This window comes from Pleurodeles waltl, chromosome 2_1 (genome assembly GCF_031143425.1).
Source record: "Pleurodeles waltl isolate 20211129_DDA chromosome 2_1, aPleWal1.hap1.20221129, whole genome shotgun sequence".
NCBI classification, from domain to species: domain Eukaryota; kingdom Metazoa; phylum Chordata; class Amphibia; order Caudata; family Salamandridae; genus Pleurodeles; species Pleurodeles waltl.
In genome coordinates this window covers 32389136-32404296 of record NC_090438.1, presented here as the reverse complement: position 1 = coordinate 32404296, position 15161 = coordinate 32389136, and the positions used below count along the sequence as shown (strand labels likewise).

The 15161-nt window shown below is 43.6% G+C and overlaps 1 protein-coding gene across 5 annotated transcripts in view; it reads right to left on the bottom strand.

Moving 5' to 3' along the window:
- ZMYM3 (zinc finger MYM-type containing 3) overlaps positions 1 to 15161 on the bottom strand; it is a 451376-nt gene that overhangs the window by 383389 nt on the left and 52826 nt on the right. For all 5 annotated transcript variants that reach the window (XM_069209214.1, XM_069209211.1, XM_069209204.1 and 2 more), the window contains exon 3: positions 12779 to 12798. In XM_069209214.1, coding sequence (XP_069065315.1) covers positions 12779 to 12798 — 20 coding nt within the window. The remainder of the gene's footprint in view (positions 1 to 12778; positions 12799 to 15161) is intronic.

Here is a 15161-nt window from a genome sequence, read left to right as displayed (position 1 = left end):
GCCTCAACTGACTATCAATTTTAGGAGGGATAATTTTCAGTCCTTTGGGCCAGCCAATACTCAGAAGGATGATTCCTGTATCCTTGGAGAACATTTACCAGTAAAAATACGAACTAATTATCACAAACTGAGAAAAAGCATGGTCCATTGGACATACTGCACCCTTCATATTGGTTTCAGAATGCAATGCTACTGTCATTTTGATGGTGGCAACCCAATCAACCTATATGGTCCATACTGCTTTTAGACCCCCCCCCCCCCCAGCCAAATCTGCAAATTGGGAGTCTAATGCCTATAGGTTGTCATAAATTAACCAGTACTTCATCCATGTCCAGGCTTCAAACCTCCCACCACTTGCCAACTTGTCACAGCTCTTATGGAAATAATACACCATTGCATGCCTCAATTACACAAGCTGCCACAGTCACTAGAATCCCCCAATATCGATGATCAGGGAACCAGCAACTGGAAAGGCACTCCAAAGTTGTAATAATCTTGGGCTCAGTAGTGTGTGCCACCTGGGTACACCATGTCATGTCCATTATTCTCATGACACATTTTTTCATGGTTTATTTTTGTGGTATTCTGAAGAGATCCTTGCACACAGGAACCAGAACCTGAGACTTCTTCATATTTACTGTAAATCATGAATTCTGTTAACACAAAAACTAATTTCTTTTTTATTTGCAGAGTGTAGATATGTCACCACCTTAATGTTCACAACGACTGCAATACACATGGTTTCAACCACAACTGGTTAGCTGTGTAAAATTCAGATTTCAGGGTTTTTGGTGAGTATACCAGTCAATGCCTTGATTGTGGTTTAAGAAACTGTAAAGTTTGAGGGGAGCATCCACTTAGACATCCTGGAGCAAGATGGGGTGATGGAGTTCAAACCAGTCCTAACTAGAGATGGCACTTCCATTATTGTTCTGCAAATGGCAACCGTCCTCCAAAGCCGGTCAGATCAATACTTCATTGTATTGAATGCACTGGTGCTCACAAATCTGATATGTGGTACATCCTTCAACCTTTTTTTGACACGAGGCAATGTTGAACCACTTATTCTGACTTCAATTTTTCTCTTCTCCAATAATCTTGCACGTCCTGTAATAGGCACAGATGTGGGCCTTGTCTGTGCCTTAAATGCAGTATTGGGTATTGGGGGGTGGGGGACTCTGGGCACTGCCTGTAGGAGGCTGGTCTCAGTTTATGGTGTACACCTATGCTGTGGCACCATATACTGAGTCTAAACAACCCTTAGTGATAGTGAATAGGTGTCCAGATAGCAGAAGCTCTAGGGGTAGCTGAAGCGAGCAGCTAAATCTTAAAGGAGGAATGTGAAGCACTTGCAATACCACAATAGTCAAAGAGTAATTCACTCACAAGAAAGAACCACTGGTGCAAAAATAAAGGCTACTTTATTACAGCACTACTACTAAACTAGCTGTAGTGATTACACAAAATTGATGAAGTTTATTAGTCCTTTATACCAGTTACATTCATCTTGAACAGTGTATATATAACTCAACTTCCTCCCAGTTCCACGGTCTCCAGTCCACTGCCCCAACCTTCAAATTATCCCTACTAGAATGTAGCCCCCTTCACATTCCATTCCACCCGTACAAGCATATCCCTACATTTCTCCCCCCTTATAAATCCTAATAATTTTGCCTACATAAAAATTCACTAAAAAAGTTATATAATACAACATAAAACCGAATAAACTATATACACTTGACCACTTCATGAAACCCATTAATTTGCCACCCCAAACAAATCCTAACCACATTTAACTTTACACAAATTTCCTACACTCCACTCTTTACCATCATCCAATTTAACCACAGAATTCATCACTTTCACTTCTGCAGTTCAAGAAACTTACTCTCACCTTTCTATATAATCCCAATTTTTTTCACTGCCACCCAATCACCACTTTTCACACCGACACTCTTCACACTCTTTCTATTATCATAGCACACTTTATTCCGCTCTTGAAAACTTAAAGCTCCCACCTTCAAGCTTTCACAATCAACCAACACTTGTTTCTTATCATGCAACCACCAAGGAGATTCCGCCGTTGCTGGTTACCTTCCCTTGAGGGCAATAAAAGGCAACACCCCCGTCACTGAATGAGGCATCACTCTATGCGCCCACAAAATCTTATTCAACTCCTCCCTCCAATTCCATCCATTGGCTAACGAAAGTTGAATGTTCTCCATCACAATCCTATTCACTCTCTCCACAAAACCATTCGTCTGTGGTCGGAACAGTGCCACCCTTTCCAGTTTAACTCTCAGCCCATCAAGGAACTCTGTCATAGCTGCAGAACCCAACCGCACACCATTATCAGTAACTACAACCTTCGAAATACCCTCCTCCAAAAACGTCTCTCTAAGGAATTCTATGACATTGTTAGTAGGGACTTGCTCCACACTCTTAATCACAAACCATTTACTAAAATAATCCACTAAGACAATGACAAAACAATTCCTTCTCCCCAGTTTATCCACTGGCCCCAGAAAATTTAAAGCTAGTTTCTCCCACAGTCCTTCAGGAAACTGCACACAACCCAAAGGCGATTGATTGCCTGACCACCATTTTCTCAACATCCTTGTCCATCCCAGGCCACCAATAAAAATGCTGCAACCTCCTCTTGGTCAAGCTCCGTCCTAAATGTCTCTCATGAGCAATTCTTATCAGTCTTACCCTCAATTTTATAGGAGGAACTATCCTATCATGTTTTAATACCCTCTTACCTTGCACACTCAGCTCATTCTTCACTTCCAAATACTGCTTCAAATTTTCCTGTAATACATCTGAATTTTGTTCCTTTATAAATCTTTTCAATCCATCAATCTCCACCTCATCCCTCATGGCCTCTTCCCATTCATCCTGTCCCCATGCCAGTTCTCCATCTATTGAGAATATCCCAAATTCTGTGCCACACAACTCATCCAAACTTTCATCAATAGGCATGCGCGACAAACAATCAGCTACCATATTCTTCCTTCCCCTCACAAATTTTAAATCAATGATGGTTGTCAACTATCTAGAAATATGAGGAGTCACACTCCCTTCTAGACCCCGTCCACATTTGAAAACCTGCAACAACGGCTTATGGTCTGTGCGGGGCACGCAAAGTAAACCCCACAAATAATAACTGTAGTGATTTATGCCACAACAACAAGCCAATGCCTCTTTCTCAATAGCAGAATATGATCATTCAGCACCTTGCAATCGTTGTGATGCAAATCCGATGATTCCTTCCTCACCATCCACTATCTGAATCAATACCGCACCCAGACCCACACTGCTGGCATCAGTCATCACAACTGTTTTCTTTCTAACATCAAAATGTCCCAACATGTGAGCACTGGCAATTGACTGCTTAAATTGATCAAACGCCATCTCACACTCAGCCTACCATTCAAACACTGCCCCTTTCTTCAACATTACTCTCATAGGCTCCACAAGGTCTGCAAAGTTGCGTATGAACTTCGAGCAATACTCCGCTAACCCTGGAAACGATCTTAGTTAGTCCTTGTTGCACGTTCTGGGAGCTTCACTAATTACTCTTACAACACTTTTTTTAGGATTGATCCCCTCAGCAGATATCTCATGCCCTAAATAATTCACACAATCCTTCCTTATTTGACACCTCTTCACAGTCAACCCATAACTTTCAATCCTTTGTAATATCGTCTCCCGTAATTCGTCATGCTCATCAAATGATTTACCCACTATGTCATCTTGGAAACACAGTACATTGTCTAGACCTTAAAAAAAATTCTGCATTATCCGTTGAAACAAAGCTGATGCTGACGCCAATCCAAAAGGCATCCTACAATATCGGTATGCCCCCAAGAGCGTTACAAAGGAAATCAAAGGACGTGATTCAGGATGCAAATTGACCTGATGATACGCTGCAGACATGTCTAATACACTAAATATCTTGCCACCACCCATCATGCTCAACATTTCAGAAATGTTTGGTAAAGGTTGTCTATCCACCCAGATATTGCTGTTAAGATCTCTCAGATCAATACATAAACACATTTGATTTCTTTCCTTAGGTGCCACAACAATGGGTGCCAACCACTCAGATGACTCAATTGGTTCAATTATCTTTTCTTCCAGTAACTTGTTCTGTTCCCACTGAAGTGGATCTCTCATCACAAATGGCACAGGTCTCACCTTGTGCACCACCGGTATCGCACTGTCTTTTAAAATTATTCGGTGTGCGAACCCCTTTAAGTTACCCAACTTGTCGGTGAAGACCTTTTGAAATTTAATCATCAGCTTTTCACACCATCGTCCGTTTGTTTTCTGACACTCCATGCAATCCATCTGCTCCACAACCATAACTGGTTCAGCTGCATTAGGATCAAGTACAATGTTCAAATATTTTTAATGCCGCCATCCCGAGAGGTGTGATCCTTCATCAGTGATACACTTTTCCATGTACACCATTTTTAAATGAAATATCTATCCATTGCATTCCCAAAATTTCAATTCTTTCCTCCATATCCAACTACTTTCACATCCGTTTTCAGCAACTCTTCAAATTTGTAATCAAAACATTTTCATATGTTTCCCTAGATATCAATGTAAACAAACTACCAGAGTCCACCAGTACTTTTACAATTGTAGACTCCATTGTTACATTGAAATGAGGTTTCCCCAATTTACCTGAACTTTCCCTTTTCAAGTTTGTCTTACTCGTAGACTCCACATCTTGCTGGTTAAACCTCTCAACTTCGTCAATTGTTAATACAATTTCATGATGATCTTCTTTTATGTCATCCACGGACTTAACACTACTATTTAGCATCTTCCCCTTAGATCGACATTTTAGCCATATGGTTCCTTTTTCCACACAGCCTACAGATCAGAGTTCGTGCTGCACACATTGAACTTGAAGCTATGTGCCCTGGACATCCACATCTAAAGCATATGATATTTATACTTTTCTTCTCTCCATTCCTTGCTCCGGCATTCTCAAGCACCCTCTCTTGTTTCTAAGATCTAAACTCCTTCACCTCAACAGTGGTTTCATTGCTAGAATCTTTCGTGTGACTTTTAGTTATTTCAATCTCCCTCATCCATGTATCTGTATGTTCCATACTCCTTGCTATCTGTATAGATTTCTCCAATGAAGGATCCATGGATAACAATTTCTCCTTCACTTTCCTGTTGCTCGTGCAATGCAGAATTTGATCATGTATTAAAGAGTCACTTAGGTCACAAAAATCACATGTGAGGGCCAAACCTCTTAAAGCAGCGACAAAGGACATTACATCCTCATCCTGACCTTGAATGCAGGAGAAAAACTTATGTTGTTTGAATACTGTACTTATTTTTGGAGTAAAATACTTCTCCAGCATTTGCAGAGACATTTTATAAACAAACATTCATAGGCTGACCTTATCCCATACCCAAAGATATTTCAGGCTAGCCACCATGTATTCTCCTACCTTCTGCTCCCCAATGGGGCAACAAAATTGCTGGTTTTCTAACGGGACTATATTTATCACCAGCTATAGCTAATAAATGAGTCGTAAATATGTTTTTCCATACTATAGTCGGTTCCCCTGGTACAGGTAAAAGACACAGTGGTGCAAAAATATTTGGTTCAGCCATACCTGCAAAAGAAAGTTCAAAACAACAAACTACCATAAAATACTAAAACAATTTAAATTAACAATCTAAAATAAAATAATAACCTAAAACAACTATTTTCCAGTGAATTTCTCTTCAATGCAGATACAGCAGTCCCCTTTCTTTTACTATTGCCTTCTCTTGTAATTTCAGTCCTTCCTTCCTTTGTATGCCACTTCAAATATGTAAATCCAGCTTGATGATGTGCAGCAACTCACGATGTGCAGATCCGGTCAGTCTCAAGAGTGCAGCAACTCGGGGTATTTCTCTACATTTACTGCCACACCTATTAATACCGATCGTTTCGATCTTCAAAGCGGTAACATTTATTGATAGCAGCGTTCGTGTGCCTTCGCACGCCGTGCCTCCGTTTTTATAATGACGCCATCAGCACGTGTATGCTGCCATCGCGTGCCGCCTCTGCCGCTTTAGTTTCAGAATGACATCCCGCGTGCTGGCAGTTATGCCCCTCTGTTTACTTTCTTTTTATTCTGTCACGAGTGTATGAAGCAACAGTGACAACTGCTTAAAGATGATAAACAGCTTAATTTCGATAAACAGCACTCCACAGCATTTTATTTCGTTATGTCAGCGAATCGCTAAATGATCCAGTCAATATCAACTGCCAGGACTGAAATTAATGTGCAGTAGCCAATATTATTTGGTAATATAAAAATTATCAGTATTAAAGATTTCAATCCAGCGCGAATTCAGTAGATAAGGAAATCAATTAACTCACAATAAACTTGCCTCACGCATCAATTCTTTATGTTTTTGTGCTACGTCCTTTCTCCTTATTCTCCTTTATCCAGGGGTTGGGAGTTCTACATCTTCTTTTCTGCTCCCTGCACAGAGTCCCCAGTCGCCAATTATGTAGTGATTACACAAAATTGATGAAGTTTAGAAGTTCTTTATTTCAGTTACATTCATCTTGAACAGTATATATATAACTCCTAGCTTCCTCCCAGTTACACGGTCTCCAGGCCACTGCCCCAACCTTCCAATTATCCCTACTAGAATGTAGCCCCCCCTTCACATTCCATTCCACTCTTACAAGCATATCCCTACACTAGCACTGGTATATCTCCCTTTGGAAATATACATACACACAATATATACACAAAATAACAATCACAAATATACAGGGCCCTAGGGAAGGGAAAATCATACTAAAAAAGTGGAACGTGAAATAGTGACTCCAGCCAAGGTGTGGTAGTCAGCTAGGGGCAGTTAGAAACCCCAAAGCCAAGTACAATAGGTGACACCAGCAACCAGGAGTAGGTAGTTACCCACCCAGTTGTCCCACAGAGTAGTGGTTGGAGTTTGTGGAATTCAGGACCTTTCCCAGTGAACCCAGAGGAAACCAGCAGGCAAGAGGAAGGTTGGAGAGTGCCCCTACCCAGAAGACAGGAGTATCTAGACCAGGGCCCAGATGCAGAGTGGAGAAGGGCCTCTCTCCGAAGACTGTGGATGCCTCAGATTGTCCATCTGCTGACACGACCCGTGAACCAGGCCGGTGAAACCCAGGAACGGGTTTCCAGTCATGGAGGCCCTGCAAATGAAGGGGACAGTGTCCAGCACCCTTGGAGGTGCCCAGGTGGTGCAGGTGGAAATGCCTACTACATCCCTGCAAGTTGATGGAAGAAGAAATACAGCTGCTGGCTTCAGGAGCTGTGGAAGATCCCAGGAGTCACCTACGAGCTGACCCTTGACTGTCACCGGATTGCAGGGGGGCTAGTGACCAGCCAGGTCACCAACAAGCACTGGCAAGAGCAAATGGAAGCAGAAGAGAAGTTTGCAAAGTTGGAGGGACCAGCAAGGTCTAGGAGACTTTACCCAGGAGGGGGAGTCTGAGCTGGCCCTCAGCACACAGGAAGGCCAACAGAAGTCAATGGAGCCCCTACGAGTGACCCACAGGCGCCAGACACCGAGTCACACAGAGGCCTTACCAGCCCAGCAAACAGAAGTCCCACATCGCAGGATTTGCAGGACAGGAGCTGACCTTTGGTTTGCAGAGTGCTGGGGGCCAGGGCTACTTGGAAGCTGAAGATCTCCCTGAGGAAGAGTCACCAAGCCTTGGCAAATGCAACAGTCGCGGTGCACAGGGCTGCCAGTCCAGTGGCAAGAGCAGGGGTCCACAGTCTCCCAATTTGGATAGAAGACAAGCAGGACCCGAAGGAGGCCACAGACTCACCACTTACATTGTAGGATCTTCAGATGACCGAGGACAGCAGACCCCACCACCCAGTCCTGAGATGCCCTCGGATGCAGGGAGTGACTCTTTCACTCCAAGGAAGATTCCTTCATGCTTCCTGGTGCAAACAGAGCCCTTGTGACCCTAGAGGATGCGCAGCCATGGATGTTGCAGAATTCTAGCAGGATCCAGAGAAACAATGTTGCAATGCGAGCAGCAGTTCCAGAGGGCAGGAGCAGAAGATGTCTTGCAGAGTTCCTAGTGGAGTCTTGCTTGATGAATCTGAGGACCCACCCACGAGGGAGCCCTTAAATAACTCTAAAAGGGGGGTTGTCACTCTGCAGTGACCCACCGATCAGAGAGGGGCAGTGATGTCATCGACCTGGCTTAACCAGTCAGATGGCCCCAGGGGCCTCTGCATATCTTATTTCTAAGATGGCAGAATCAAGTGGCCACCTGGCAGAGCTCTGTGCACCTCCCTAGGGCAGGAGCTGGACGGGGGGGGTCACTCCCGTCCTTTGTGTAGTTTTGCACCATAGTGGGAACCGGGGGTTCCTGAACTGATGCTAACCAGATTATGCACCAAATGTGCCCTCCAAAGCAGTCTGGTGGCGCTCAGAGGCCACCTCTCCCAGCCTTACAGGGGGAGGTGGTCACAGCTCTCCCTTGCAGGAAATCCTTTGCTCTGCTCCTCCGGCCTGAGCCTGGCTCACCAGTGAGAGGGCAGAAGAGGGTCTGGTGTCAGCAGCAGCGCGGGCTGGCAGCTAGACCCCATAAGGCTGCACAAGCAGAATTGGGTGGGGGGGGGGAACCCCTACAGAACCCCCAGAGTACATGGTATCATGCAACTAACACTGGAATCAGTGTAGTTGCATGTTTCCAACATATTTGATTCCAAACATGCCTAGGTATGCAGTAGTCATTATGGAGTTGGGCCACTTGTGTTGACCAGTGTCAAATACATACCTTAAAATATGTCTTCCTTGCACTTACAGAGTCCAGGAATTGGCCTGGGGACTGTAGGGCTACCCTGCTGTTAAAGGGGTACCCTCACACTTAAGAGACATGCACCGTGCTTCTGGGCTGAAGGGCCTACCAGAGAAGTGAATTGTAATGTCTAAGTGCAGTGTTCAGGTTTGGCAGTGAAAGAGGACATACACCATTTCACACAGGCTGCAGTGGCAGGCCTGCAGTCACAGTTTGCATGTGCTCCCATGGGTGGCATAATACATGCTGCAGCCCATGAGGGACCCCTGGTGTACCAATGCCCTGGATACCTAGGGACCATATACTAGAGACTTACATGGGTGCACCAGTACACCAATTGTGGATGTAAGAAGTTACCAGCAACTACATTTAGAAGAGAGAGCAGTCACTGAGGTCCTGGTTAGCAGGATCACCTCCTGCTAACCAGGCAAAAAGTGGGAGTAACTATGCTAGAAAGATGGTACTTTCCTACATGGGCGTCGGATGCAGAGGTGGATCTGAAGGCAGGTTTGCGGTTCCTCTTGGCAGAGTTCTTTTTATTTTAAAGTTGGTGTCTTCTTGAACAGGTCTGCTGTTCTCTGGAGATCTTGATCTTTGGCGAAGGCAGGCAGTCCTTCCAGAGTTTTAGAGGTTGCTGGGCTGCAGGACAGGTCTTCTTTTGGCACAGGATCGTCGGGTGCTGCAGACAGGCAGATAGAGCTGGGGCCAAGGCAGTTGGTATCGGAGGTCTTCTCTGCTGCAGTGACTCTGTAGTGTCTGACTCTTCTTACGTCATCAGGAATCCAAGTTCTAGAGTTCAGGGGTGCCACCTAAATACTGAATTTAGCGGCGTGACCTGGAGTAGCCAATGGGTTACTCACGTTTAAGGTGACCCCACCCTTTTATGACCACTTCCACTGGAAAGTGGGTATAACCCTAACGGCCCACAATCCCTTCAAACAAGAGGGAGGAATTTAAAAAAGGTAGTATCCACTTCAGCTTGTTCACCTTAGGGGTGGGTCTTGCATAAAGTGGACACAGATCATAATATGCCTAATTTTTCCACCAGTCCTTCTGCCAAAAGTGAGGTCAGAAAATTGGGGTCGACCTTCTCTACCATTTGGAGAGGCATGGGTCGCATTACAAAGGTGGCAAGGCCTTTGAAGCTCCCCGCCCTGGAATGTCCATCTAGCCTGGACGAGGTGTTAGCACCTCTGCCCAGAGAAGGCCTTGTTCTGAGCCCTCAAGAGAATGGACTCTTACCTCAGGGGGACAGAACTCCGTCTAGTGTGGCTGCACTAATTTTGACCATTAACTGTCCATGCTAGGAGTCGGTAGGTTTTCAGAGGGCACCTATTAATTCCATCACAGGATTCGGTGAGGGTTTATTAATACAAGATGTTCGATACCAAACATCCTGATCTTCAGAGAAGCCATCAGGTAGCTAGGGAACTCGTAATGACCAGTGTCCAGCACATGTAATTAAAATGGCTTCACTGTTCACTTACTATGTCTGAGAATCAACAAAGACATAGCAGGGGCTCATGTAGGTATGCCCTCCCATGTAATACATTGCACCCTGCCTTTAGGGCTGGAAGGACAGCTATGGGGGTGACTTACATATATTGCATGCAGTGTAAAGGGGACAGGGCATACAGGCTGGGTGCCATCTCATGTTTTCACTTGAGTTCTGCACCAAAACACGCAGCCTGTGAAAGAAGCACTGTGTGCACTTAGGAAGAGGGTTCCGGAGGGTGGCACAATTCATGCTGCAGCCCTCAGGGGCCTTCCTTTAGTACCCCATGCCCTAGGTTCCAGAGGTACCAGTTACTAGGGACTTAGAGTAGTAGCTAAAGGTTTGTCAATTAGGAAAAACTGCAATTTGGGGGGAAAAGGCATCTGGCACTGGGGACCTGTTTAGCAGGGACCCAGTGCACTTTCAGTCGAAATTGCACCACAAACCAGTCAAAACGTGGGGTGTGGGGGAGGGGGGGGGGGGGGGTGGGGGGGGCAACCATGTCAAAAGGGAAGCTGTCCTGCAGTAGAGGAAGAGGGTGAACATAAGAGAACCTCACTAAGGATCACAAAAAAAGGGCTGCAACATCTTACCTCAGGAGAGGACAGCGGGCCTAATGATGTAGGTGGCAGTGCCCAAGGGACAGTGGAAATCCTGAGCAACGGTGGGGACGGCCTGATATCATTCAAGTCTTGTGCAGGATAACACAGGTAAACACTACCAGAAAGATGGTGTTAACCCATTAGGCAATCTAGTAATTCATTTCGTCTCCAATTGCCCCGTATTGAAAGAATAACAGACCAACAAACACACACTTCCACAAAACCATTTACATAAAAATAGCATTTAGGTACTTTGTAGCTAATAAAAGGCACTGCTATACCACACCAGGAGGCCCCATCAGATATTTGCTGCTAGTAGAGGTATTCGGTCATTAAATTTCAGACCTTCAAGTCACCCCTCTAAATGCACATACATTATCTGGCACTTTGCACGGCAGGCTCTCTCTCTGCATGACTAATGTCTCGTGCAAAACACTACTGATGCTTCCAGGAGGTAAACAAGTAGCCTGCCTGATAACCGTGGGTGGCTGACTACATAGCTTAAGATTCATCAAGTGACAAACATTTTTGCATAATCTCCTTCCCGTCACAAACCTCATCCTCCTTAGTAGTGCATTGGCTCAAACTGTTTTGTTATTTGTTCAAAGGGTAGATGCCCTCCATGCTAACATATATAGTCAAGAGTCAGTGCTGAAATGATGCTCATGCATGTTCTGGGTTGACAGAATAGGTTTTGAAATAGTTCGCACAGCCAGGCCTGCGAGCAAGGATGGGATCTTAACCGTAAAAGGATCATAAGCATTTTTGTTTGACCACAAAAGGTGTTCAACAGGGCTTTCAAGGTGTTGAAGCTCTATTCGATTTTTGCTTTGTCAGAGAGACAAATTGATAGACCTGGGAGCAGCGCTGGCAGAGTTCTGAGACTGATACGCCATGCACAGGCTTCATTCTTTTAAGTCTAAGCAGCTTGCAGAAAAGCCTAAACTCTTAACACAGAGTATGATGATGTGATGAGCGAACACATTTCTACAGAAGAAACTCAAGCATCACACACTGCCTTGTTCCCACTTGCAAACAAAATGTCATAACCTAGAATGACACCGCTGTCAAAGGTGCCTGAACCCTTCCAAAATCTCCACCCCTAAAGTAAAAAAAATAAAAAGAAACTTACCATGGTGCAACTTTGTGGGCATGGTGAAATTCCTATTAGTATTCCAGGCACAAACCAAGAGAAACAGTCAAATTACAGGCACACACCAAGTGCCAAACCCAATCACAGACTGTGAGGTGGCCAACCTGGAGACAAAATATTCTGCCACTTGTTCAATACTGCCATGCTCAGGAGAAGAGATCATCAATTTTTGTTGGTTTGCTTTTTAATAGCATGTTTCGGTTTGCAGATAGAACGTTCAGAAATCCAAAATTTGGAAAACTACTAATCCTGTTCAAATCCTTCATAGGTCAACACAACCGAAAAGTGAACATTTCAGAAGACAGCAGGGGAGGTGAAACGAAAAGATACCCAAGTAAATAGTCCAATGAATTTACAGGACAGAGGCCAAAAGAGAAAATCCCTGCACCATTGAACGTCCAAGCAGAAGTGTGCATGAATGGCAGAGTATCTCACCCAATCATTGCTCGTGTGTCTAACCCAGTTCACAAACCTCTTCCCAGTAAAGAGCGCCTTCTGTACACTCCTTCCTTTCTATTAACTTTAACCAGCCCACCCAAGTCTAATCGCCTCCCACAACCTACACACAAACCTTGAGAGGAAAAAAGCCCCAATATAGAATTGCAAAAAGCCATTCAGTCTTCACTTTGCACCATCTCCAAGGTCCTCTGACCATTCTGTTGAGTTAATATTGCTTCACTTACCTTCACAACTGCATCTTCACCTGAAAAAGAGAGAAACAACCTTAATTACACAGCATGCATACAGCATACAATTATATAGACAGATAAAATAATGTTCTTAAGCATAGACAAACCACATTGAAGCCCGCTTCTTCTATAAAAGATGTGCAGACTGATTACTTTTTAACAAGAGCACACCCACATACACATTGCCTGTACTTTCATGATACAGCCACTTTGTTTATATTATTACATTTACCATTAGCACATTACTAAATCACAAATTTGTTTCCCTTAAAGTTTTGCTCAGAACCTAATAAATAGCATCCATGATTGGTACGGATAAAGTCTCTAATAGGACCAAACATGCCCAGACGTAGAAAGAACATTAACTCAAGGACAGGTTTATGAGGTGCAGATGCTCACTACAGTCTAATCCGTATGTAATTCTTCTAACAAGTCTGGCTTCTGTTTTTTTAACTCTATATATTTGATAAAAACATGCAATTTCATATTGAGTGCTTTTTCATTCACTTGTTGTACATGTGTTTGTTTTGTAAAGTAAACCAATATGATGTTTCTTCATGTGCTTCCTTTTACGACAAGCAGTCTCAGCATTTTTTATTTTATTGTGAGGAGCTTCAATTACTCACACACCGCTAAGCCACTTCCCCATGTACAACTGGCAACACATGTAAAGAGACGGCATGATCATGAGAGAGAGATCAGTATATTTTTACAGATTTAAGTGAACACATGAAGTGACATATTTGGGGGTGGGGACTCCCTAGCAGGAAAATACAAGCACTGGGAATAAAAGAAGGACGATAATTAGAGTTATACAGAACCAGGCTGAGATGCACAATGGTTGAAACATCACATCCTCAAAAGTCATGATTCTTTCACACAAATACTCAAGCGGACATGGTAAAATATGATAATCAGAAAGCAATGTTTTGTAGTGAGCAGAAGCCAAGTGCACATTGGGGGCTGACAAAGGGACAATCATTTTAAGGCACCCGTCAATCCAGAACCACACACTGGCCGCAGATAGCATTTTGATTTCTTCACAGCATCTTTTGAAATGCACAGAATCATACATTAAAAAACACCAGTGTAATAGCTGACTGGCCCCTGACCGAGGCAAACGGTGCCGCATCAACCTTCAAGGAGCTTCAATGCTAAGAAAGTATTTGATACAAAAATAAAAATACAATTCTAAAATCCCCACAATAAGCTTTCCATCATGCAATTATGGTAGAAGTTAGTGTTCCTGTTTGAAGGTGATAACAGATTTCCAGAGTGAGTGAGTATTCTTTAGATCACCATGCGTAAGAAGCAAGTCAGAGTGCAGACAATGTATTCGAATAATGGCAACAACTGGGCAGAAAACCTATTCTAGATACATATTGGATTGTAAAACCAACTGCTCACGTGAAAATTCCCCACCAGCATAGATCAAACTAAGGTCCACAGTCCATTATTAGCCAAACTGTCAATCAGTCTCCACTGTCGGGGACAGTCTGTATACCCAACAAGTCACTGCCACCTCATCACCTCCTGCCTTGTGTGATCATTCTTCGGGTGAAGAAACCGTACAATCCACTGTGGTGTTTCACACATGCTCCTGTCACATTCTCACTTTCCTAGGGCTCCGTTTAACCTGCAGGCAAAGTTACTGTGTAGAATTGCACCACATTAATTACTCTCCTTAGACACCCGAGGAGGGATTCTTTCGGCATGCTCAACTCAGCCTCCATGTATGCCTATGTAGAAGCGGTTTTGCTACAATGTGGGTTTTCATGTTCTATTCTGGTATTTTTTTTTTAATTTTAAAAGTGCAGGCTCAAAAAACTCCACACCAAAGTTGTTAGCAAAAATGTCAGGACTGTCAGAAGGTGTAACAGCAGTGAACCAAGTGAGTGCTAAGTATATTAGTAATATGCTATTATGTTATAGCGAACAATTACATTATTCTTTGGTCTGTCTCCCAGGCACTTGGTACCAACATACCTTCTACAGAAACCAGTCACTCCACTGTGAACAAAGAGATTAAAGCTTTCGATATTTATTGAGCGTAAGTTATAGGCATTGACGTGCCAGCTTGAGTTTTTGTAAATAAGCCCATCTGCCTATCGGCAATACAAAAAAAAAAAAAAAAAAAGCACCTCCAAAATAAATTCCAATGCAAATTTGGCCCAAAGCGGAAAAACTACTCAAATGAGAAATCATGTTGGTAACCCTGTGCAAAAAGAAACCAAAATATGATGGGTGGAATGATTCCAAATGTCTCAACCACTGCCAATAACTCGGGCTGCATCACAGTTCATCATTTTTAGGTTGAGCGTAAGCTTACAAACTTACTGTATACTTTAGTATACATCTTATGGGCTTAAGGCCATTT